Source organism: Carlito syrichta, unplaced genomic scaffold (genome assembly GCF_000164805.1).
Source record: "Carlito syrichta isolate Samal-C Ts95f unplaced genomic scaffold, Tarsius_syrichta-2.0.1 Scaffold305170, whole genome shotgun sequence".
NCBI lineage: Eukaryota > Metazoa > Chordata > Mammalia > Primates > Tarsiidae > Carlito > Carlito syrichta.
In genome coordinates this window covers 568,725-594,717 of record NW_007249266.1, presented here as the reverse complement: position 1 = coordinate 594,717, position 25,993 = coordinate 568,725, and the positions used below count along the sequence as shown (strand labels likewise).

Genomic DNA, 25,993 nt, shown 5'->3' with positions numbered 1-25,993 from the left:
CCCACAGCCTTCTGGCCCCGGCTTGCTATAGTGGATAAAGGAGCCACAACTGTGCCACAGCAGGGAAAAGGTCTGAGCATCCCCACGGCTTGTATGTGCTACTTACTCTGTAGGCAGAAGTTTTTGCAACCAATGAACTTTTTAAAGAAAAAAGTTAACACATATGTCAGAAAGATCAGAAATAATGTTTTAGTCCTTTAATTTAGAAATGCCTTAAATTCAACAATTTTCAACAATAGTTGAAACAATAGTTAAACGATTAAGGTTGTTCTCTATCAAAATTCATAGGCGCCTGATCTGAACAAAGTAGATATAAATTCCAGTACTGTAACTGCAAGTGAAATTTTTGCCAACATTTATTCTAAAATAGTATTTTAGCATTTAACCTCTTTTAAAGTGAAATGCTTGTTTCTTGGCAGTATATTTACCACATCAACCTTTTTGTGAGCTGTAGTCATGAGGTCTTGGAGAGAGTCTTGGGTTCAGAGCCCGTTTCTGGATTTAAGTACTGGGATCACAGCTTTCTGTGGCCTTGGGCTGACCCTCAGCCTTCACAAACCTTAGTTTCTTTGTAAGAATCAATATAGAGTGGAAGACAAAGTGCTCAGCAAACCGTATCTGCAAGGCAAACATGTCCTATAATTATTGTTAGAAAAACTCTGGCATTTCCCAGGTATTAATCAGGAACACGGTAACACAGGATCTTTGAGAAAAGTTCCCAAATGGGCCTGAGAACCCTGACCCTGAACACAATGTAATGCTTTATTCTTCTCATGGGAACAAGGAGCCTTGAGAGCATGTCACCATTATACTTAAAGTGAAGTGAGTTGGCTGTACCCTTTTTTAAAAGAGGGGTTGCTTACCAGCTCTGAGGAAAAATGAGCAACTCCTATATATTAAATGATTAGTATTTCCACCCACACCATGTTTAAAATCCAGCTGGTTTACTTTCCTAGGGGTTGGCAAACTACAGCCTGCAAGCCAAATCCAGTCTGCCACCTGCTTTTATAAATAAAATTTTTTTGGAACATAGCTATGCTCATTCATGTATAACCTATGGCTGCTTTTGTACTACAATGAGCGATTTCAGCAGAAACTATATGGCCTATAAAGCCAAAAATATTTGCCATCTGACCATCACAGAAAAAGTGTGCTGATCCCTGCTCTTTTTGACGTTTGTCTCTATAAGGATTATAGAGAAATTGTAGGAAGTTGTATATAGATTTTACTTAGCGTCCCATTTCTTTTTTCCTTTTTAAAAATTGTATAAAAACAGTCTCCCTCTGTTGCCCAGGCTGGCGTGCAGTGGCATGATCATTGATCACTGTAACCTCCAACTCCTGGGCTCAAGCAATTCTCCCCACTCAGCCTTCCAAGTAGCTGGAACAAAAGGCACTTGCCACAGCACCCAGCGAATTTTTTAAAAAATCTTTCTAGAGTTAGTATCTCACTACGGTGCTCTGGTCTCAAACTCCTGGCCTCAAGCAATCCTTTCACCTTGGCCTCCAAAAGTGCTGGGATTACCAGCACAAGTCACAATGTATGGCCCCTCATTTCTACCCTAGGAATAAAATATATATAAAAAGGATAACAAGTCATGTCTGTTGTCAGAAACCCTTCAGGGGGGCAAAATTTTGCCAATTTAAGTAAGCTGTAATTTTTTTTTTTTTTTTTGAGATGGAGTCTCACTCTGTCGCCCAGGCTGGAGTGCAGTAGCATGCTCCTAGGCACCACAGCCTCACCCTGCTGGGGCTCAGGTGATCCTTTCACCTCAGCCTTCCAAGTAGCTGGAAACAGACACATGTTATCATGCCCAGCTTATTTTTTGATTTACTGTAGAGACAAGGTCTCACCAAGTTGCCCAGGCTGGTCTGGAGCCCCTGAGTTTAGGTAATCCTCTCACCTCAGCTCCCAAAGTGCTGAGATTACAGGCTTGAGCCACTGTGCCTGGCCAACCATGATTTTTTTTTAACGGTAAGAAAACCCTCCTCCTTTACTGGAATAATAAAAGAGGCAGATGTATGTTAGGCAGACACCCATGATCACCTACCCCCCACCAGAGTTCACTACTCTATCACAATGTAAAATAAATCAGCAGAGCTAACTGAGATTCCACTTAGAGACAGAGATTAGATCACACCCAGATATTGAGTACTGTTTATTGGAATATAAAGGGTGTGTGAAATCCTCTGGACAGTTCCCATCTCTCAGTGTCCAGAAATTTCTAAGTTTAAAAAAAAATGGGCCGGGCTCGGTGGCTCAGCCTGTAATCCCAGCGCTTTGGAAGGCTGAGGTGAGTAGATTTCCTGAGCCCGTGGGTTCGAGATCTGCCTGGGCAACTTGGCAAGAACTCATCTCTACAATAAATAAAAAATTAGCCGGGTGTGGTCGTGCGCACCGCATGTGCCTGTAGTTCCAGCTACTTAGAAAGCTGAGGCGGAGGGATCGCTGGAGCCCAGCAGGTCGAGGCTGCGGTGGCCGGGAGTGGCCACTGCACTCCAGTCTGGGCGACACAGTGAAACTCCAACTCAAAAAAAAAAAATAGGTGGGCTCAGTGGCTCAGCCTGTAATCCCACGCCTTGGGAAGCTGAGGTGAGTGGATTGCCTGTGCCCGCGGGTTCGAGACTCGCCTGGGTAACTTGGCAAGACCTCATCTCTACAATAAATAAAAAATTAGCCGGGTGTGGTCATGCGCACCTGTAGTTCCAGCTACTTGGAAGGCTGAGGCGGAAGGATTGCTAGAGCCCAGCAGGTCGAGGCTGTGGTGGCCAGGAGCGGCCACTGTACTCCAGTCTGGGTGACAGAGTGAGACTCCAACTCAAAAAAAAAAAAAATAAAGTATGGTCTACTCCAGAGAGGAGGCATTGAACAGATACCATGAAGTATTTCTTGTTTCCATACTACTATTAACTTGGTCACACTAATTTTGAACACAAAAAAAATCTTTCCATATGCTCAGCATTTACCTGTCTTGAAATACAATTCCTCACTATATTCATCCAAATAGAAATGGATTCTCACTCATTCAGAAATTAATTTCAACTTAAGAAGAACAATATGCAAATGTTGTACAGTAAATAAACTTTATTTATCTGTTCCTCTGAGATGACATTGCCAACAGTCACAGTTCGCATACAATACAATAATGTGTTAACTATTTACAATTTACAGTAGTATTTTTCCTCTGAAAAATATAAGTACAAAAGCTAAGTAAACAATGAGGTACTGCCATTTGGGATTTATCATATATCATTGCTTAAAAGAACTAGTCTTTAGCAAATATTCAACAAATCAAATTGAATAAAATAGTCATAAAATGCTCTAATTTATCAGAAAAAATCCACTAAGTTTCACCTCAAAATGTATTGCACAAGTCTTTTTAAAAAATCATTTAGAAATAAATAGGAAAAGCAAGCAGTTCTTTAAGAACAGGGACAAAGAGAATGGAAGAAAGGAACATTAATCAAGCCTATAAAGCAGATTAAGTTATTCAAGATATGTTTTAAACAACACAAAACTCTTTTCAACAGAAAATTGAAGAAAAAGAAAAAACTATCACCATTTTTCCACTTATAAAACCTATTTTAAAGGCAGCCAGCAATTCCGGGGCCAGATTTTTCTTGGTCTTTTGGCTGCACGAGGGGCTTTGAATGACAGCTTCATTTTCAAAGAATAGCAAATGTGAGCAGTTTTCCAAGCAGCAGTTGCCCATTGTCACCTTCCCCATTTCTTCAAGATGAAGATCGGAGCCATGACTGGAAAGGAAAATGGAAAAGAGTATAAAGGAAAAGAAAAGAAAAGAAAAAAAATCCCAAACCTTTTAAGGTAAACTTTTTGGGAGATCTGTATTTTCAAGTTAAGATAAAATTATATCCTATAGTCTGGGGACTACAGTAAAGAAGTAGAAATAGTCTAAACATTAAATTTTAAAGGAATCTTCTAAAACTTCATGTTCTTACAATGATTCAAACCGACCTATAGTCAGCAATCCTGGAAAATAGTATTTGTAAGTGAAATCTGGAGCTGCAACCTTTCACCATGTATCGACTGCTAGCAGGTCATAAAAACCCAGGAGTAAACCTTGCTGACTTGGCCGACTCTCTCAAGATCAGCCTTCAGAGTGAATTTAAAAGAGGAGAAAGAGCTCCTCTCTCTCTCCCAGTGTGCTGACTGTTCTGCATGTCACAGTTCTCCCAGCATGATATATCTGCACACCAGCAACAGACAAAAAGCATTTTGGTGTGAAGAGTGATACCTCAATTCGAATTAACAAACTACTTTTAAAAACTGAAAAGCTATGAGAAACAACAAAGCCAAAATCTTAAATTAATTAAAATGCTAAAAGTTTAAAATGCCATAAAAATAAATTACCAAATAAGACTAAATAACAGAAATAAACTTTCCATGATATATATTTAGTGGAATAGGGAAGTTTTAAAGATTTCTCAATTTGTAAATGAACAATATGATCCACTCCTGAAGTGCTCCCGATAATACATTATTTATAAAACAAGTTCAGCAATCATGTTGATCCTAGGAACCTAAAGCACATATAAAAAAGACCTGTTATATTAAATGCCTTTATCAGTTATTATTCAAAAATCTCAGCTTAAGCTGTTGTGGGAGACAAATTTATGAATGAGTCAAAAACGCAGCACAATGCCAATGTCATGAGAGACAAAAAAGGCTGTGGGAGAACATGACCACTAAATGCAATGTGTCAACTTTGAGTGGATCTTGGATTTTATAAAATTATGGAAGATATTATTTGAGAAAGTGGAAAAAATGGAATATTTATTATATACTAGATAACAGTATTATGTTATTCCAGTATTTTGGGAGGCTGAGGTGGGAGTATTACTTGAGCCTAGGAGTCTGAAATCAGCAATTAGCCAGGCATGGTGGCGCATGCCTGTGGTCCTAGCTACTAGATAGACTGAGGCAGAAGGATAACCTAAGCTCAAGAGATTGAGGTTGGGGTGAGCCTTGATTGTGCCATTGCACTCCAGGGCAACAGAGTAAGACCTTGACTCAGAAACAAAACAAAAGAAAAACAAAAATAAAATAAAATTTCTGAGTGTGATAATTGTATTTTATATAGGAAAATGTCTTAAAAATATATGCTAAAGTACTTTATGTTTACAACTGTCAATGCTTACAAGCACAATGCTTGCAGGCAACTGTCAAATGTTACAAAGGAAGGATAATATATATGGAAGAGATCAAGTGAGAGCAAGTGAGAAGATCTGCCAAAACGTTAATAACTGGTAAATCTAAGTGTAAGGTTATGAGTGTTCATTGTGCTATTTTTACAAATCTTAGGTCTGAAATTTTCAAACTAAAAGTTGAGGAGACAATCAACCAAAAGAAATGCTAGAGTATATGGTTCCAATGATAAATGACAGTATTTAACTGCAATAATATAATAACACGTAAAAAGCAGTATTTATAACATTTTAAAAAGAAAAACGTTGGATCCTTTTGTAGTTCATTTAGCCTGATGATTGGGTGTTCACACACACGTGTGAGATATATGCCACCCTTAAGCCTGGTTATAACACGGGCACATTCCATCTAACAATGAAAAAAAGAAAGAAAGAAGTAAAAACATTATTACTAATATGGGATTTACATTTTTTTCTATTTTTGTGTTTATTATCAAAGTAACCTAACAAAACCATGCACTGAACTGCCAACCACTGTGATGTAGACAACTGGAACAAGAAGATAGTTCTAGATAATCACTAAGGCAAATGAAATGATATATACATGTTAAAACCAAAAGGAGACTCAATTGTAGGCACAGAGGATTTTTAAAGCTAAAAGTTTAAAAAAAAGAAATGTTGTGTCAGGATTTTAAACCTTAATACTGTTAGCAGAATACCGGTCTAATTAACAATCACAGAGAAGCTTTAGTTTAATTATAATTAAACTCTATTAATTGTGATCTAATTGTGGAAAAATTCTGGCAGAGTCTGAGATAAAGACATATCCTAAATTTTTAGGGGGTGCTAAATCAACCTAACAGCATGAATAACATGGAGAGGTGAGGGGAGAGGGTTTAAATGGCAAAGACGGTAAAATACCTTGAAATATTTTAGATTCCTCCATTTCACTGTAATAATATGCTAATCAGAAAAGGCCACATTCATTTAAAGCAGGCTGCCTAAAGGTCTCCTCAGGACAAATGTGTTCTTTTTTTCCCCAAGACACAGGGTCCTGCCCTGTTACCCACATTGGAGTGTAGAGTATTGGTGCAATTACAACTCACTGTAACCCTGAACTCCTGGGTTCAAGTAATCCTCTGCCTCAGCCTCCTTAGTATCTAGGTTTTCAGGTATGCTACCACGCCTGGCTAATTTTTTATTTTTGTAGAGATGGAGTATCACTATGTTCCCCATGCTGGTCTCAGCAAATGTGCTATCTTTGTTAAACTTATGATCTCAGGAAGAAATAAAACTGTATTGTTAAATCAACTTTACTAGTTTTGACTGATTCAGACTACCCTTTACTCTACTCAGGCTTTAGAGTATTTTTAATCCTGGACTTATTAAATGTATCATTTCACTTTTATCTAAAAAAAATGAGTTTTCATTTTTCTCTCTCAATCATTAGTAATTTCAAAGATGATTCTTAGAAAATTAAAAACAAAAGGAACATAAGATACATAAATAATTTTTTAGGTTCTTTGACAAAATTTTAAAAGCAATGTTGAAACTTTCAATTACTATTTAAAAAAATAAAATTTCCTAAAATTATATAATTTTTACTGGTGGTGGTAATTATTCACCTATATATTATTAATTCATATAACAGAATTAACAGAAAGTACTTATATTGGTACATAGCGTGATGATATGTTCATCAAACAAGAGCAAAAGAATTCCAGCGAAATGGTTAGTATCATGCAATACATTTGATATTTGCACAAAGACACAAGACATATTATTCTTCACTCACCACATGCTAACTAAGCACAGATTGATGGTTTATTCAGAAGATACCACTGCGAGGTGAAGTAAACTACAAAGCCAGGAAGAGAAAAAGCTTATTGGGTTAGTTTTAAGACTTAATATAACACATAGACTGTATGTGTATATGAAGTTCAAAGGATTAAACAGATGGCACTTAAATTTTTCTCAAATTCTCCCCAAACCAAGGGTGTACACAGGCAAAGTATAAGGAATCTCTAACACCTCCCCCAACCTAAGTCAATATAATATTATATAGCTGAGATTTTACTTGCAACTTTCATTTAACAACTTAAACAACATAATGAAAGATGTACTTCATATTTTAAGTACATATTTAGCTGCTAGATAAGTTAGGGAATGATTATTTACTTTATAAAAGGATTTCCTACGTAAATAAAGTTTACATCAAAATTTGATTTACATAATCTCAATTTACCATAAAAAGTTTTTGGGGAAAATGTTGATGAACTTAAAAGGCAGTCTGTCTCAATATACTGAATTCTCATTTCTAAAATATATCAATTTTATCAATGAATAATTGCAATTCAACAGTATATCAGGAATTGTTTCAGGAATGGTGACCCAAACTGAAATTTCAACTTGAAATTTCAACTTAAAGGAACTCAATCTCAAACATATTTTTTACTGTGGCAAACCTTAAATAAATGCTATGCCCTATTTTAAGATGTCCATAGTAAAAAATTATTAATTAGCTTTATGGTCTGCTTTAAAATGGCAGCATAAAAAAAAGAAAGATTGTTTATAAAATCTGAGTCTATTTTTGGATAGTGTGACCAACCCCAGAAGCATCATCTTATCTTTTCTATTTAATGTGAAGTTAGTAAAAAGCAGCAAAATCAAAAGACAGACTAGAAAATAATATTTGCCACACATACAACATAATGAAGTTAATATCCTATAAGAAAACTTGCAGAAGTATGTAAAATATCTGTAAAATATATGTATATGGATATTCCCTGCATCTAAGCTTTTAAGTGCTAAAAAGCTGAAAACAACCTAAGTGAATGGAATGAACAGAAAACTGGTAAAATAAATTGTAGGACATCCTTATAATCATACAATCAGCCATTTAAAAGAATGAAGTAGATAAATTTTTAATGAGGTAGAATAATATAAAATCATATTAAGTGAAAAAGCAAGCTGTTACATACTTTAATTTTTATAAAATAATTAAGTGATAAAGGAATAATTGTAGATATATAATTATAAGGATTAGAAAACATGGGGACATTCAACATACCATTAACAGCAGTATCTTGGCATAGTGGAAACAGTCTGTAAGTTGAAGATAATGCAAGATTCCCTTTCTATATGTCTCTGAATTGTTTGCAACATTTTTTCCATTGGTCACATATTATCTTATTCTAACAATATCAGAGTCAAAACCACTTTCAAGATAACAAATATGTATTTTACATGAACAGTATTCCTCACTGTGTCAGTTTTCTCTACATTTATTTCCTGAATACACCTTGCATGCAACTTCTGAGCCCACGCAAATGGAAAGGGTAAACCTCATGCTGGAATGGAAAATTTTTGTACTTGGCAATGCTGAAAAGTTCTGATGATTTTATTAATTCAGTGGAGATTTTTTAAATTAATGAACTTATTCATTAAGCCAAAAGATAATGATGGATGACAGACACTTTGCTTAAAGGAGTAGAAAAAAAGGCAACTCCTAGGATAAAGGATAATTATTTCAGGAAGGTTAGCCACCACATCATCCCCACCTAGAATGAATACTACTGTCTTCAGAAAAAGTCTAATGTTTTTCAAAGACTTTTTTTTTTTTTTAAGTTAAACTTAACCAAAAAGAAAGGAATTTTTTTTTTGGTCTGCTTTAAAAGGTTCTTACATGGTTCACTATTTACATTTTCCAATTTGACTAATTTTCAACAAAGCAAACCAATCTAAATCTGCATGTGTATATGGAATGAGAGGGAATGCTTCCTACTACTATAGCAGTGATATAGGATGAATCCTGGTAAAATTCATTCTAAAGGTAAGAGTAGAGCTTGCCATACTCCAACATCAAGATGATAAAGAGAACATAGGAGAATGGATAAAGATAACTAAAAATAAGCTCTTTTATTAATTTAAAATTATTTTCTTAAACTAGACCATAATGACAGACTCATGTCAAGAGACTCAAACTGTATTGGAGAGCTTTGTTTTCACAAAGACACAACTGTTTGACTCAGTGAAGAAAAGCATCTACTCTGAATAAGAGTACACATTTATAAAATGAGATGCTCATTATAATTTAAAAGGATATTCTCAGGTCAAGCACAGTGACCCACATCTGTAATCCCAGGACTTTGGGAAGCTAAGGCAGGAGGATCACATGAGCCCAGGATCACGGCTATGGTGACCTGTGATCGTGCCACTGCACTCCAGTATGGGTGATAGAGTGAGACCCCCGACTCAAAAAAACAAAACAAAACAACAAAAAAAACTTCACACTCTCTCTATTAATAAATAGCATACATTATAGACATACTTCTTTATAAAAAATATTTATAACCAGAAATAAGTAGGTATAGCAACGCTTTTCAAGCTAAATACAGGGGTGGGTGAATGTTTTACCAAGAAAAAAAAAAGCAATTAAATGCTAACTGAAGTAACAGCAATTGCCAGAAAATAGACAACAGGTATACAAAACAATGCAATATATATAATGGAGTGTTGAGACAAAGGTCAGAGATGCTAGGATTAATTTAAAGGCTAAGAAGAGATGTCAGAATGTGCCTGAGGCACTGGATCCCTTCAGGATCAGCCCTTGCAAAGGGATAGAATAGATAACTTCATAAATGTTTGAGAAGTATAAGAGGTACTTGGCCTAAAGGGAAAAGCCTCCTATCTAGGCCATCTCCAGATTTATGATTGTGTTCCATGGATTGGAACCAGAACAAACCAGAACAAATCAGTGATCACTACAGAGAAGATGATGTGGGCTCAAGAAATGCAAGAACTTTTGTAAGAAATACAGTCTGTTGAGATTATGATGAGATGCTTTGGGGCTTACTGATGTAGTGCTCCTTACTGGAGATGCTCACTCACATGCTAACACATCACTAAAAGACGTTTGCTTGCTTTAGTAAAGAGAGAAAAGAGAAGAGCAGCACTGTGGCCATGAAATAGGTAGAGATTGGGGGGAGGACATGGAGGGTTCTGCAGACTACTATCAAGACAGTAAAAGGAAGCAGGAAGACAGAGCTGGGGCAGGATATACACTCCTCAAGTTTCATACTCTGGCTAAAGTGGATCTTATTAAATTACTAGCCCAGTGCAAAAAAATAAGACATGGGGAATTTTGCATAATTTACAAAACGTGTGTTTGTTTCATCTTTCAGTCACAACTGAGTTCACACAAAGATTTTAAATAATTCAGTTTTTCTCTTGTAAGGTGTCAAAAGCTCAAAAATGCTTAAATTCTTTTACCCAGAATTAATATATTTGGAAATCTATTGAAGCAGAATAAGGAACTATAACCTAAAATGTCGAACATCATGATACAATTTGGTTTAAAAAATTATTACTAGATATACCAGAACAAATGTTTTTTTCATCCTTTCCATAAACAACCCAAATCCTGGAAATCCCATATAGCATATGTGGGTGTTGACCTTTTATATGCTATTAAATAGGTCTGTTCTTTCCCTTGAGGGCTTCCATTTACATCTGCCCTTGGTTATATTTCCTAATGTAAATTAACTCTCGCTTTTCAGGTTTTTGTATAATGACAATCTAAAATTTTTAAATTTCTTTTACCAGTTCAAAAGCTTTATAAATGAGAGAGAATATACACAAATGGGATGTCATCTTTTATCTATAGCCTACTTCTAGAGCTTACCATTAGCCGAGCATCTTCTCTTTCCAAAATTTTCTGAGCCTGATCATCAGGGAACTTCAGTACAGTGGTTATAACTTTTGCCATAGTCTACAAGAAAAATCAGAGACAATTAGTACTAGTCAGTGTAGCCTGTAAAGTCTCAGCCCATTCTGACATATTCTGCTGGTGGGATTCTTTAGTGTTCTCAATGGAAGCCACGAACAAAGAAGTATGATGTGAAGGTATTGGTCAAGGAAATAACAGCCAACACTAGAATTTCAATTTAAAAGGACTCCTCACAGTGTCATGGTTTATATTATTTTTAAAAGATGCATTTACAATAGCATGAAGCCACATAAAGTTCTAATGTTCTTGGCCCTTTATTTATTAAGATGAAACTTCATTACTCGTTCATTTTAAAAGGCTTCTTGTTTGCAGAAATCTGTCTAGTAAGTGATGCATTGCCAAAGCATGTGCTCTAAATAATCAGAATTAAATACCCTCCATGTTCAGCTTTAACTAAATCACATCATATATCTCATAAACACGGCTACTGCATGAACATGAACATGCTCAGTAGGTATTTTTCAAGACATGCAGCACATCAGCCTAATAGAAATACAAATTACATTTTAAATAAACACAAGATGTTCTGTTTGGTAGAAAACATGATGAATCAAAACATTACACATGGTGGCTTGCAAAACAAGATCATAAATTGTGCAGATCTAAATAAATATACCGTAAGTCAGAATGTCACCCATAAGCTCCTGGAAAATTCTCCTCAAAGGTTGAAACTCCCTATTTTGTATCAAGATGAGATGTTTTGAGGGAGACAGAGAGGAAAGAAGATACCGCTTATGAAATAAGTAGGATAACAAGTACAATGCTTACACACAAAATCAGGTGGTAGTACTCCCCTAAAGATTCCTACAGTGCAAGGGAGGGTAGTCATAAAACTGCCTCTAACATTCTTTGTTCAGAGTTACACAGACTCTGTATGTGGAGGAAGGAGGGGAGAGGTGGGGGTAATCTGGAAAAGGTCTTTAAGTAAAAGATAATATAGATAACCAAAAATTTTGGAAAACTCACATCATTAGGAAAAAAAGTATCATAATGATTTCCAGAAAGGAAAGGAACTAGTATCTTTAAAAAATTCTTGTTAAACACTAAGCCCAGGCAAAACACTTTATATATTTCTAAAACTTATTTCAACAAACAGATCAACTAATAATGTTCCTCAATCACAAACCCCACGCATATCAAGATTTTAGTTTCAAACCTTTTCTTCCTTTTTTCTTTGCCTCTGCCATTTTGGTGATCAAAAAAAAAAAATCATAAATTGAGGTCTTAGAGAATTCCAAAGGTATTTTACAAGAATCATCATCATTTAAATTGTATTTCTCAGACAGAGCAGAATCTTGTATGCTAAACTGAAATCTAGAAACCAAGTATAGGCATAACTCATTTTACTGTGCTTTACTTTACTATACTTCAGATAATTGCCCTTTAAAAAAAAACAAACTGAAGGTTTGTGGGAATCCTACATCAAGCAAGTCTACTGGTGCCATTTTTCCAATATGTGTCTCTGTGCCACATTTTACTCGCAATATTTCAAACTTTATCATTATTATTGTATCAGTTATCATGATCTGTGTTAGATCAGTGATTTTTGCTATTATTTTGGTCATTGTGTTGGTGTGCCATGAACCACACTAATATAAGACAGTGAACTTCATCAATAAATATTTGTGTTCTGACTATACCACCTACCAGCCAAGCCCCCATTTCTCCCTCTCCTCAGCCTCTGTTCCCTGACACAGAACACTATTGAAACTAAGCCAATTAATAAACTTACAGTGACCTGTAGATGTTCAAGTGAAAGGAAGAATCACATGTCTTTCACTTTAAATCAAAAGGGAGACATGGTTGAGCTTAATGAGGAAGACATGTCAAAAGTCAAGACAGCCAAAAAATTAGGTCCCTTGTGCCAGTTTGCCAAGATGTGAATACAAAGAAAAAGTTCTTGAAGGAAATTAAAAGTGCTACTCCAAGGAACTCACAAATGATGAGAAAGTGAAATAGCTTTATTGCTGAAATGGAGAAAATTTTAGAGGTCTGGATAAAAAAACAAACCAACCACAATATTCACTTAAGCCAAAACCTAATCTAGACAAAGGCCCTAACTGTTTCAATTCTAAGAAGGCTGAGAGAAGTGAGAAAGCTGATGAAGAAGAGTCTAGAGTTAGTAGAGGTTGAGTCATGAGGTTTAAGGGCAAAAGTCATGTTCATAACATAAGAGTGCAAGGTAAAGGAGCAGGTGCTGATAGAGAAACTGCAGTAAGTTATCTAGATCTAGCTAAGATCATTGAGGATGGTGGCTATGCTAACCAACAGATTCTGTTTAGACATAGTTGAAACACTCTTCTATTGGAAGAAGATACCATCTAGGACTTTTAAAGCTAGAGATAAGTCAACGCCTGACTGTAAAGCTTCAAAAGACAGGCTGATTCTCTTGTGAGGGGCTAATGCAGCTGGTGACTTTTAAGCTGAAGCCAATGTTCATTTGTCATTCCAAAACTCCCAGAGCTCTTCAGACTTATGCTAAATTTACTGTCTGTGCTCTAGAAATGGAACAACAAGACCTGAATGACAGCACATTTGTTTACAGCATGATTTATGGAGTATTTTAATCATATTGCTGAGACTTGCCACCCAGAAAAAGAGATTCCTTTCAAAATATTACTGCTCATTGGCAATGCATCTGGTCACCCAAGAGTTCTGGGGAGACGTACAATAAGACTAAGTTGTTTTCATACCTGCTAATAAAACATCCATTCTAAAGCCCAAGGATCAAAGGGTAACTTAAACTTTCAAGACTTATTATTTAAGAAATACAATTTATGAGGCTATAGTGGCCATAGATAGTGATTCCGCTGTTGGATCTGGGCAAAGTCCATTTAAAACCTTCTGGAGGTCAGGCACGGTGGCTCAAGCCTGTAATCCCAGCACTTTGGGAGGCCAAGATGAGGAGATTACCTGAGTCCACAGGTTCGAAAACAGCCCAGGCAACTTGGCGAGACCTCATCTCTACAATAAATCAAAAATTAGGGGGACATTGTAGCGCATGCTGATAATTCCGGCTACTTGGAAGGCTAAGGCAGGATTGCCTGAGCCCAGTAGGTTGACACTGGGGTGGCCATAAGCATGAACTGCACTCCAGCCTGTACAACACAATGAGACTCCAACTCAAAAAAAAAAAAAAAAAAAAAGCCTTCTGGAAAGGATTCACCATTGTAGATACCATGAAGAACATTCATGATTCATGAGAGGAGGTCAAAGTAGTAACGTTAACAGAATTTTGGAAGAAGTTGATTCCAGCTCTCACGGATGATCCCACAGATGATCCCACTTTAGAGCAGGAAGTGACTGCAGGTATCATAGAAATAACAAGAGAACTAGAATTAGAAGTGGAGCCTGAATTAGAAGTGTATTTCTGTAATCTCATGACAAGAATGAATGGATGAGGAGTTGCTTCTTACAGAAGAGAAAAGAAAGTAGATTGTTAGGCTGAAGCATTAAGTATTGCCGAGCCCAGCAGGTCAACACTGGGGTGACCATGTGTCACTGCACTCCAGCCTGGGTGATGGAGTAAGATTCCAACTAGAAAAAAGAAAAGAAAAGAAAAAGAAAAGAAAGTAGATTCTTGAGATGGACCCTACTCTTGTGAAGATACTGTGAACATTTTTGAAATGATAACAGTATTTAGAATAGTGCATAACTTAGTTGAAACAGCCATGTAGGGTTTGAGAAGATTGACTCCAATTTCAAAAGAAGTTCTACTGCGGGTAAAACACTGCCAAACAGCATCATATAATACAGATAAATCTTTTATTAAAAGAAGAGTCAATAGATGTGGCAAACTTCATTGTGGTCTTATTTTTAGAGACTACCACAGCCACCCCAACCTTCAGCAAACACCACCACAGCCATCCACATTAAAGCAAGAACCTCCACCAGCAAAAAGCAGCTTGCTGAAGGCTCAGTTGATTGCTAGCATTTTTTAGCAATTAGGTTTTTTTTTATTAATCAGGGTCTCACTCTGTCACACAGGCGGGAGTGCAATGGTACAATCATGGTTCACTGCTGCCTCAACCTCCTGGGCCCAGACGATCCTTCTACCCGAGCCTCCCAAGAAGCTGGAACTACAGGCATGGTTCTCCATGCCTAGCTTATTTTTTTAATATTTTGTAGAAATGAGGTCTCACTATGTTGCCTAAGCTGGTCTCAAACTCCTGGGCTCAAGTAATCCTCTCACTTTGGCCTCTCAAAGTGCTGGGATTACAGGTATGAGTCACTTCACTGGGCCAGCGAAAAAGTATTTTTAAATTAAGGTATATATGTTGGGTTTTTAGACAAAATGCTTTTACACACTTATTAGACTACAATATAGTGTCCACATAACATATATGCACTGGAAAAACAAAAAATGTGTGTAATTTGCTTTATTATGATATTTGTTTTATTGCAGTAGCCTGAAACAGAATTTGTAATACCTCTGAGGTATGCCTGTATATATGCAGCATGAAACAGCAAGACAAACATGAAGCAGTAACTATCAGCATTTCCTTTTTAATAATACTCTGGAGCAACTTCAGGTATACTTGCTATGATGATTATTTTTAGGAAGTACTAAAAATCTAAAATTCAGGTATTCGTAATCATAGGAAGCATTTGTCTCATTTTATTTAATACTACATAAAGCTCAGAGTACCACAAAAGTCCATATGTATTCACTATGAAACCACATATACATGCATGCACAAGTATGTCTGTAAAAAAAAAAAAAAAAAAAGAACAAAAAAAGAACTACAGTTAGTTGTCTCTTCACATTTCTAGACAACATTAAATGATAAACCCACCTCTAAATTCATCAGCGATCCAGAATTTGCAGCTCATTACCCAGTAAAGACTTAAAGCTCGTCCCTGGCTTACCAGAAAACACTTTAATGGAGAAGCCCACGCTCTGTGCCACACCTGTGGCAGAGAAAGAAATCAGACTGTCTACTCTACATACAATATCCTCAGGCCCTGGAAAGTAAGGAAAAGTTCAAATGAGCCACCTGATTGAGAAGTGGCCTCTCCTGCCAGGTTTTCCTTGGGGAGAGGCTTCTTCAATGATGCTTAGGATGATAAACACTTTATATTGAAAAGGAGAACAGGCTGAATTTGAGGTTCAATAATAGGATGGAGGATTAAAACCCAAGAAAAAGAAAGTTCAAGGACAGAAGAAAGAAGGAGAACTTATTTAAATACTACAAGAATGTGTATAATATATACAGTCTTCTTGAAAAAGTCATCTGTCTCATAAGATAAGGAACACTGTGTGCAAAAGCAGTTGAAGAAACAGGTGAGATGACATACAGACCCTGGTAGACAAGAAACAATTGCAGATGGTAATCAAATCACAAAGGCCAAAACATACTCTGGCTCATTCTAAAACCACAACCTGGTCTCCATTTCAAATTCTGTGTTAATGCATAGAAATTGGGCAAATCAGCAAAAGACGTGCCTAATACAACTCTAATCTTATCAAACCTGCTCAAAAATTTTCAGGGTTACCCCTCCCCAATACCTACAGGTGAAATTCTGAAAACATTCAAGACCCTCTACACTCTGTGCAGCTTTAAGTGGTACCACTTATACTTCACAGATCCAGTGTTTCAGTTGGACCAGACTACTTGTTACTCCAAAAACTCACAATTTCCTGCCTTGGACCTTTTGTCTGGGTCAACCCTCCCGTGTTAAAATCTAATATCCTTTCCTTAAAGCCCGGTATATACACCATCTTCTCCATGATGTCTTCCTTGACCCTCCCACAAGTAACTATGAGGACTCTGTACCTCTCTTACAGCACTTATTATATTGTGCATCACATTATGGTTTAACTGCCAATAGCTCCATTTCTTACTCTATGGTGAAGTTAGGAATGGTATTCAATTTCATCTTACTATCATCATGGTGATAAAGGGCCACATGTAGTTAAATGCTCAGTAAACATGCAGTAAATTACAATGAATTCCTGCTACCAATTTTCTATTTACCTATAAAGTGTGATGGCAGAAGGACAGACTACTCTTCATTTTTAGTAGCCCGAAAAGTAGAATGAAAGTTGAAGATAAAGACAAGAGAAAGCACTACTTCCTCAACACAGGTTTTCAACCAGGTAATAAATGCGGCTGCTTGTGTCATGGGCCACCTTGTTCAGCTCCCTGCAAAGTCACACCCTAAGATTAACTGCAGAGCTCTGAAAGCACAAGCTCGGACTTGGCTGAACTGGTGCTTGTGCTAGGTCTTTCTTTGGGGGGCTCAAACTCAGCAGTGACGTCATCTCATATACATTCACAACCTTCAGAAGAAACAGTCTCTGTATTTCACAGATCAATAAAAGGTTAAATACTTCATTTAGCAACAACACTTGCAACACAGCTTTAGATTCACTAATGATCCAAGGCAGCTAAAGTTCTGAGAGACTTTTATAAAGATATGCCTCTCCTCACTCTGATGCAATAACAAAATACCTTTAAACCATCTACCCCACCTCAAACATAGGCTGCTATTTTACATTCAATAAGCACATAATAAGAGAAAGTTATACTTCATTAGCTTTGTTTTATAAAGGAGAAAATCAGTTTCAGCTATTCTTGAATTTAAAAAAAAAGGCTGGGCATGGTGGCTCAAGCCTGTAATCCCAGCACTTTGGGAGACCGAAGTGAGAGGATTGCCTGAGTCCACGGATTCGAGAACAGCCTGGGCAACTTGGCGAGACCTCATCTCTACAATAAATCAAAAACATTAGTTGAGCGTGGTAGTGCATGCCTGTAGTTCCAGCTACTTGGAAGGCTGAGGTGGAAGGATCGCCTGAGCCCAGCAGGTTGACACTGGGGTGGCCATGGGCGTGCCACTGCACTCTAGCCTGGGTGACAGAGTGAAACTCCAACTCAAAAAAAAAAAAAAAGCTCTTAAGACAAAGACAATTAATTACTGTGAATTAACATATATTTTCTATGATATATATCCACAATCTTACTAGGTATTACTTTAATTTGAAAACTATTTGATGCAGTGAAATGTGATTTCTTTCTCTTTTTTAAAAACTTGTTTTAAGGATGTGAGGTACAACAACTCAGGATTAGATATACAAGTAGTTATCATACCGATAAAGTTTGGGTCTACCTTTGGTTCCCACTTTGCCTGGTTTGAGATCAGGTACCCTCATTAATGTTATGTGCTTCCCCCCACCTCTCTGGAAGTTTCCAGCTACTGCCAATCCCTGTAATGTGATCTCTATAGATATTCAGGATTCAAAGACTTCCAACTCACTCCTGGTGTTTAGCTGAATCTCTAATCTATAAATTAGTAATATTCTTTTAAGATCTTTTTTTACGTTGCTTTTTAAGTTTTAAATATATTTGCCAAATCAATGCCTTAACTGGCTTAGCATCCCATGACTCAGCAACTCCCACATACCTATACATTAAAATGCCGACTGCTTCCAAGCATTATTCCATTCTTAGCCAAGGTACAGAGACAATGTAAAATTTCAAGAAGGTAAAAAGTTGTAACAATTGTTGTCAAAAAGAAAAATTGCTTTAAATGAAAAATTTTGTTTGAGAAAATGCTCATGAATTTCTCTAAAAGCATTTCATTCAACTCAAATACATATTTACCAAATGTCCAATAAAAGGCTCTTTTTAAAACACTGCAAGGAATAAAAATTAGAATAAGACAAGACTCTACATTCAAGGACCTTACAATAAATCTAACATTCTAGAAAACAAATTATCCAAGCATTATCACTTACATGGTGGGGTAATTTAAAAATGATCTACAAGTGTAGGAATGATTTTCTTAAGTGATTAGGGTAAAACATTTCTAAATTTTCCAATTATGACTATTTCTAATACTACCCACAATATCCTAAAGTCTCCTTGAAAGTGAAATCTATCCTCTTAAGATCTGAAATCAGGAAAAGAAACAGCCACAAGCTTCACAAGCTACTCTTTTAATTCAGTGTTATTCAACAGCATTTTAAAAATTAATATTTTTATAAATGTAACAAATATACGCAAAATCTGCCAATTCACTTTTGTAAACGAAGAGTAGTAACATAATTACTATGTCTACTATTAGTATGTATGATCAGCTAATAGCAAACATACAGATGGTCTCAACAGAAGTATTTAAAGTTGAACATATTTCCTTTTAAATTAAGCCACATACCAAGCCACCAGACACGGTTTATACCTTAGTTTCACGACCCATCATATACTCAAAAAGCACTTTTCGCAAATACTCAAACTCAGTAGGTTCTCCAAAGAGCGAGACATCAGTATGATACAAATTGCCACCTGTCAAATAAAAAACAGATCAAATTGTAATGACAAAAGATAAAATATCACTTAGGAAAAATAGACAAACTAAAAAGCCATTAATGGAACATAGAGAGGCATTACTTTTATATTATTATATTGTACTACATTATAGACGCTCATACATATTAAATGTTCCAACTGGTATTTTACTCTTTGAAGAGAAAACAAGAATTATTATAACAATTTTAGTTGCCACATCTTGTTTTCTTCCTCCTTTTTTTCCTGGCCTTTTCTTGTAACTTTACATTACTTTGGGCTTAGAATTTAAGTCACTCTTTGTTCAGTGAAAACAAACAAAACTGTATAAGGTATCATTTACACATACACAATTAGCAAAATCTTGCCAGTCAGATAATACCAAGCGTTATTAGTGAGATGTGAAACAATGGGAACTCTTGTGCACTAGTGGGAAAGGAAACCAATACAAGCACTATAGATGACAATTTGGTCTTTGTAAAACATTGTAAAGTAGAAGACAGCATATTCTATGACATAAAAATTCAATCTCTAGCAACATAACCTAGAGAAACACTTCACATGTGCACGAAGAGTCAATGTTCACAGTTACATTGTTTATAAGAGCAAAATGGCAACAACTCAATTGTCCACCAACAGAAGAATAAAGTGTGACATAAAGATATAATGTATTATTATTAAACTCATCATTTAAAATGGTCAAACAATAGCTTCACACATTAGAATGAATCTCAAAATCATATTGGGAGAAAAATAAGTAAATTTCCATAGGACACATCAATTGTCTACCAACAGCAGAATAAAGTATGACATAAAGATATAATGTATTATTATTGAACTCAGCATTAAAAATGGCCAAATAATAGCTTCACAAACATTAGAATAAATCTCAAAATCCTGTTGGGTGAAAAATAAGTAAGTTTCATAGGATACATTTAGTATAAAATCATTTCTACATAGCTCAAAATTTATAATACATTAAAATCAATTTTTTAAAGGAACTACTTATGTTGTAATATAGTAACAGCAGTTACTCTTGAGAAGGCACAGAGAGATATAAGGTTTACAAAAAAGCACAAAAAGTCTCAAAAGTAATGGCAATGTTCTGAATGGTGAATTCTTAGGTGCTGAACAGTCTTCATACAATATATTTATATTACATGTACTTGGACATTTGGAGTGTATACTTTTAGAAGATCCAAGTCACTTAAATCATACTTTGCAAATAGAACTTCAAAAACTAAATAATGATAATACATTATTTATTTCCTCTTCAGAATACATCCATCTATACATACTACATGTTTTATTCCTCCAGAAATACACAAAATATAGATTTTACAATGTTTTTCACTTTCCAAAAAATAAATTGTTTTGAATATGCAGATAACTTATTTATAGCTATATTCCTAGAGAAGCAATTATTATTGTTTTTCAATGGACATGGCTCTTCTTGCCTTCTCCCAAATAATAAAAGATTTTCTTCTTCTTTTAGCCGTCACTTCGTTTTAAACAATTAAGAGTGGAAATTAGCTATTGTTCAAAAAAGATGTTTTCCAAATTGTCTCTCATGAGTTTTTCCAAATAACTTCATCTAGGTATTATTCAGCATTTTAAAATCCATACTTCATCTGGGCCTAATTCCAAAATTATACACTGCAAAACACTCTTTACACTTAACACAATCTTAGCTGTGTGTTACAGATAATTTTATAATGTAAGCTTGCTCAGACTTTCCCCAAGAAATGCAGAAGAATGTCTTTTAAAAATGTATTTAATCAGAAAAAATAAAATTTACACTTACAAAACATCTAAAAATAAATGTAACAAAAGAGGTGCAAGAGTACTACTCAGAACAGTAAACATTATTGACAGAAATTAAAGATCTATATAAATGTTGAGATACAGTATGATTATGGGTTGGAGACTTGTATGTTCCGGATGGTGAATTCTTCAATGTTAGTCTTCATACATTATATTTACATTACATGTGTTTGTATGTTTAGAATATTTCATTTTTAAAGGTGTATGCTTTTAGAAGATCCAACTCATTCATATAAATGCTACTCTTTTTAATTTTTCTATATATTCGATGCAAGTCTAATCAAAAGCCTCCTAGGGACGTGTTTATGTGTGTATATGTAACTTGGCAAGCTTTATTTTAAAACTTATATGGACATTCAAAGGGCTAAGAATAGCTAAGCTATTCTTTTTTTTTTTTTTTTGAGTTGAAGTCTCACTCTGCTGCCCAGGCTGGAGTGCAGTGGCATCTTCACGGCCATTGCAGCCTCAACCTGCTGGACTCAGGTGATCCTTTCGCCTCAGTCTTCCAAGTAGCTGGAGCTAAAGGTGTGCACCACCACGCCCAGATAACTTTTTGATTTATTGTAGAGACAAGGTCTCACCACGTTGCCCAGGCTGGTCTCGAACCTGTGGACTCAGGCAATCCTCTCGCCTCCACCTCCCAAAGTACTGAGATTATAGGAATAAGCTACTATGCTCAGCATCTAAGCTATTCTTAAAGAAAAAGTGAGATGGCTTTCCCAACCAAACACTTATTATGACTTATTATGAAGTAATAGGAATTAAGACAGTGAGGTATTAGAGCAGGCACAGACAAATGGATCAATAAAACAAACCAGAGGTATCAGAAACAGACCTTCAAAAATACAAAATACTGAACCTGGTAAACAGATGATAGCATTTATCCTGCTTTTCCTGTATAAACTATATCTCAGGGTAATCATATAGATAACATGAGAAAGCTTCTATTTATAGAAGAATATAAGTTAATATATGCACAAAAAAATGATAGAATTTGTCTAACATCATTATGCAACTACTCCTGAAATAACAGATCTAGGCAGTCACCAGTGAATGCTAAAATCTAAAGTGATATATGATGATTTAGACTGACAACACCTGAACTGTGTGATAGCTCTTAAAATCATAAAGATATCATGTATCTTTTGATGTGAGGCAACATGAACTACATAACTCCCTTTACGAAAACCTAAATATCACCAAGCCTCTAGTTCTAACTACCAGAGGACAGAAGATCAAGTTACAAGAGACCATGCAGATGGAATCCAGAAAATTCAGAATGTGGTCAATTCAACAGGACAAGTTAAGTTGTTTTCTCAACAAATAAAGATAACAGCAAAGACGGGGGAACCTAGAGTTAAAAAGAGATTTAAGTAATTTATCAAACGCAATGTATGAGCACTGTTTCGTTCCTGGTTCAAATAAGCCAATACAACAAAAAAACATTTATGACACAACAAGTAAGTTTGAATATTGGCTGTTTATTTGATGATATTAAGAAATAACTGACTTTTTAGGTGTGATTGTGGTACTGTGTGTTTACTTTTCAAGAATCCTTCATAGAGATAAGTACTGACATATTTACACATAAAATGATAAGCTATGATATCTAGGTCTTTCTTTAAAATAATCCAGTAGAACAAAGATAGGAAAGGTTGGAGTACAGATGAAACAAGATTTGCTATGCCTTGATAATTGCTGAAGTTGGTTGAAGTACATGTGTGTTCATTATATACTGTACTCACTACTTTTCTATATATCTAAAAAATTCTATAAGAAGTTAAGAAAAGGATCAATATTAACAGAGAAGGAAAACACTAAATAGTATAATATCTTTGTAACATGAATAACTAACAAATCAGTAAGAAAATAAGATAACCTAATTTTAAGACATGGACGATATGAATAAGGTATGTCACAAAATAATATATATAGCTAAAATGAATGAATGAACAAATAACCAAAAACACAAGATGCTCAATATATCTAGCACTGATAAGGAACCAGAGTATATAGAAAACAGTTTGGCTTAACCTAGTATGAGATATGCACAAAAACATTCCTATTCTATGACCTAGCAATTTCACTCTTAGTTATATAGTCTAGACAAAATCTTTCACATGTGTACTAGGAAATATTAACAAGAATGCACAAAATTAATATGGAAATGAGTGAACCACAACTACAGACAACATGAATGACTTTCAAACCTGACATTAAGCAAAAGAAACAAACAGGCCATACAAGAATGCTTACGTATGTCTGCATTAAACAAATTTGCAAAACAACCAAAATCTAGGCCAAATACAGCTTGAAAATATAAGCACAGGTGATAAGTGATAAAGAAGAACAAGAGAATAATTAGCATAAAGTCAGTAGAAAAAATATCAGAATAATGAGAGCAATGAAGATATTATTGTAGAAGTGTACACAGGGGCTTCTAAAGAACTGCAATGTTTTATTTCGTCCTGTATGACAGGTGTTTATTTTACTCTTACTCTTTAAAGAGGTAGCATAATGAAGAGATTAATGTGTAGATTCTAGCACACTGCCTGGGTTTTGAGAGAATTAAATGAGTTGACACACAAAATGTGTTTGTAACAATGGCTGGCACTTAGCATTATATGTGTGTTAGCTATTCAATAAACTACACATGTGTTCATGAAATTGGGGAAAAAAAGAGAAAATTACATTAGAAATTCTTAAGTTGAAGCTAACAAAGAGAAACAACACTATTCTCTAAGCATTGCAGAGCACTGATTCAGCAGAGTTCTGTACTGAGGACCACATACAATACTTATCTATGGCAAATAATCTTTGCAGCAAGAATAATCTCTGCAGTGAGCAAAGGAAAACTTCCAGGTTGGTTTTTACTTTTATTGTGAAGAGCTCCAGTTTGGAAAGAATCCAGAGCAAGCCCTTTAATTTAGTTAAAAATTGTATAGTATCTTATGTTATTTCCTCGCAATAAGAGCTTTCTTTCTCTTTTTTTTTTTTTTAGATTCTTTTTATTAAAAAATGTTTTGAGTGGTTAAATAGAGACAGAGTCTTGCTATATTGCCCAGGTTGGTTTCAAATTTCTGCCTCAAGCAATCTTCCTACTTCAACCCCCTAAAGTGTTGGGATTATAAGCATAAGCCATCCAGCTCAGTCAATAAGAGCTTTCAAAAACACAAAAGAATGCTATGGCTTTGATTGATGCCCTCATGTTTCCACGAGAAAGCAGAAAGGTTTATAAAACATGTAGTAAAATAAAACTATTCTTAATACAGTGAGGTAGTGAAACTGAACTTTAGAGAATGGGTAATTGTTATGAGATTATGCAAAGATCATGAACATCTCACAAGAACCCCTACATAAAGACTCAGGCTCATCTTTAAAATCATTTGCAAGTAAAATATTTAATTTAAATAAAGAGAAAAATATTACCAAGTCATCTTTCCCCATCTTGAATATAAGAATTTTAATGAAATTATTTTCTAGGCTGGGCATGGTGGCTCACACCTGTAATTCCAGCACCTTGGGAGGCAGAGGCCAGAGGACTGCCTAAATCCAGGGGTTCAAGACAACAGGCCTGGGCAATTTAGCAAGACCTTGTCAATATAATAAATCAAAAAATTAGCTGGGCAAGGCGATACATGCCTGTGGTTCCAGCTTCTTAGAATGCTGAGGTGGAAGGATCACCTAAGCCCAGAAAGTAGAGGCTGTGGTAGCCATGATTGTGCCACTGCACTCCAGTCTGTGTGACAGAGACTCCAACTCAAGGAGAAAAAAAAGAAATTACATAAGGAAGAAAGGGGATTGAGCAAACAGGCTCCACAAGCAGCAGCACTGCTTAGGAAAGGAACCTGAAGTTCCAGAAATGGCCACAGAGAGAGCTCTTCTTTTTTTCCTTTTCTTTATTTTTGTTTGTTTTAGTACTTGTTTTGTTTTATGAGGGGTTTTTTTTGGCGTTTTTTAGTCTTTATGTTCATGTACGGGTGATCATCAGGTTTTTTTGTTTGTTTGCATGTTTGTTTCTTAGTATGTTTTTGTTTTTTGTTTCTTTGTTTATTCATTAGTTGGTGTGCCTGTTTTCCCTCTCCTTCTCCTCTGTCTTCGTCTTCCTTTAGTCTCCCTTCTTCCTTTTTCTGTTTTCCCTTTTTACTTATCTCATTTTGCTCACAGGGGGCACACACATGCCCACACCGCATGGCCAGATTGTAAGGTGGTGGGAAGTGGGTTCCAGGGAGCCCACACACCCATCGGTAGATACTGTGATCTGCAGATAGCTTCTGAACTACAGCTCCCTCCATCATAATCAAATCTCAAAACTGCAAAAAGCACAGCCCCCCATTCCCAGTCTGGCTTCAAAATTGAATAAATCCAGAAGATCTACATAAGGAAGAAAGGGGATTGAGCAAACAGAAGTGAAAGCAATCCCCTCATCACTGAGCAACAAACAGAATTAAAGAAAGGGGAAAAGGAGAGAAAAATCATCACAAATCAAAGGAATCAAAGGAAAAACTCAGGTCCCATAGAGAAGATCCCTGGGAAGACAGCACCCGAGAATATAGACTTTGGAACTCAAACAATGAAGAGCCCCCAGAATGAATGGTCCCAAACCACAAACCCAGAGATCAAGATATTAATGGAGAGAATGAATAGAAACGAGGAGAGACAAGAGGAAAGGATGAAGGAGTTGATAACTTAGATAAAGACAATAAAGAATACAGTAAATGAAATAAATAACAAACTGACAAGCACGGAAAGCAGAATTAACCAAGTAGAAGAATCTCAGAGCTTGAGGAACAAAATATGGAACTAACCCAAACTGTTAAAAACATAGAAAAGAAGCTTTTAGACAGAACAAACCCTTTAAGAGATGTGCGATTATGGCAAAAGGCTGAACCTAAGATTATCAGCATTCCTGAGGCAGACAGAGAAACAGA

The 25,993-nt window shown here is 35.8% G+C and overlaps 1 protein-coding gene across 4 annotated transcripts in view; it reads right to left on the bottom strand.

The window, feature by feature from the left end:
* Positions 1–3,066: 3,066 nt before the first annotated feature.
* The window catches only part of GOLGA4 (golgin A4), a 117,547-nt gene continuing 94,620 nt past the window's right edge, over positions 3,067–25,993 (bottom strand). For 2 of the 4 annotated variants that reach the window (XM_021714042.1, XM_008061267.2), the window contains 4 exons: positions 19,135–19,238; positions 10,849–10,935; positions 6,961–7,023; positions 3,067–3,755 (listed from right to left, as the gene is read on the bottom strand). In XM_021714042.1, the coding sequence (XP_021569717.1) occupies positions 6,994–7,023; positions 10,849–10,935; positions 19,135–19,238 (221 nt within the window). In that variant the 3' untranslated portion in view covers positions 3,067–3,755; positions 6,961–6,993. The remainder of the gene's footprint in view (positions 3,756–6,960; positions 7,024–10,848; positions 10,936–19,134; positions 19,239–25,993) is intronic. The other 2 variants (XM_021714041.1, XM_021714040.1) reach the window with 2 other exon arrangements.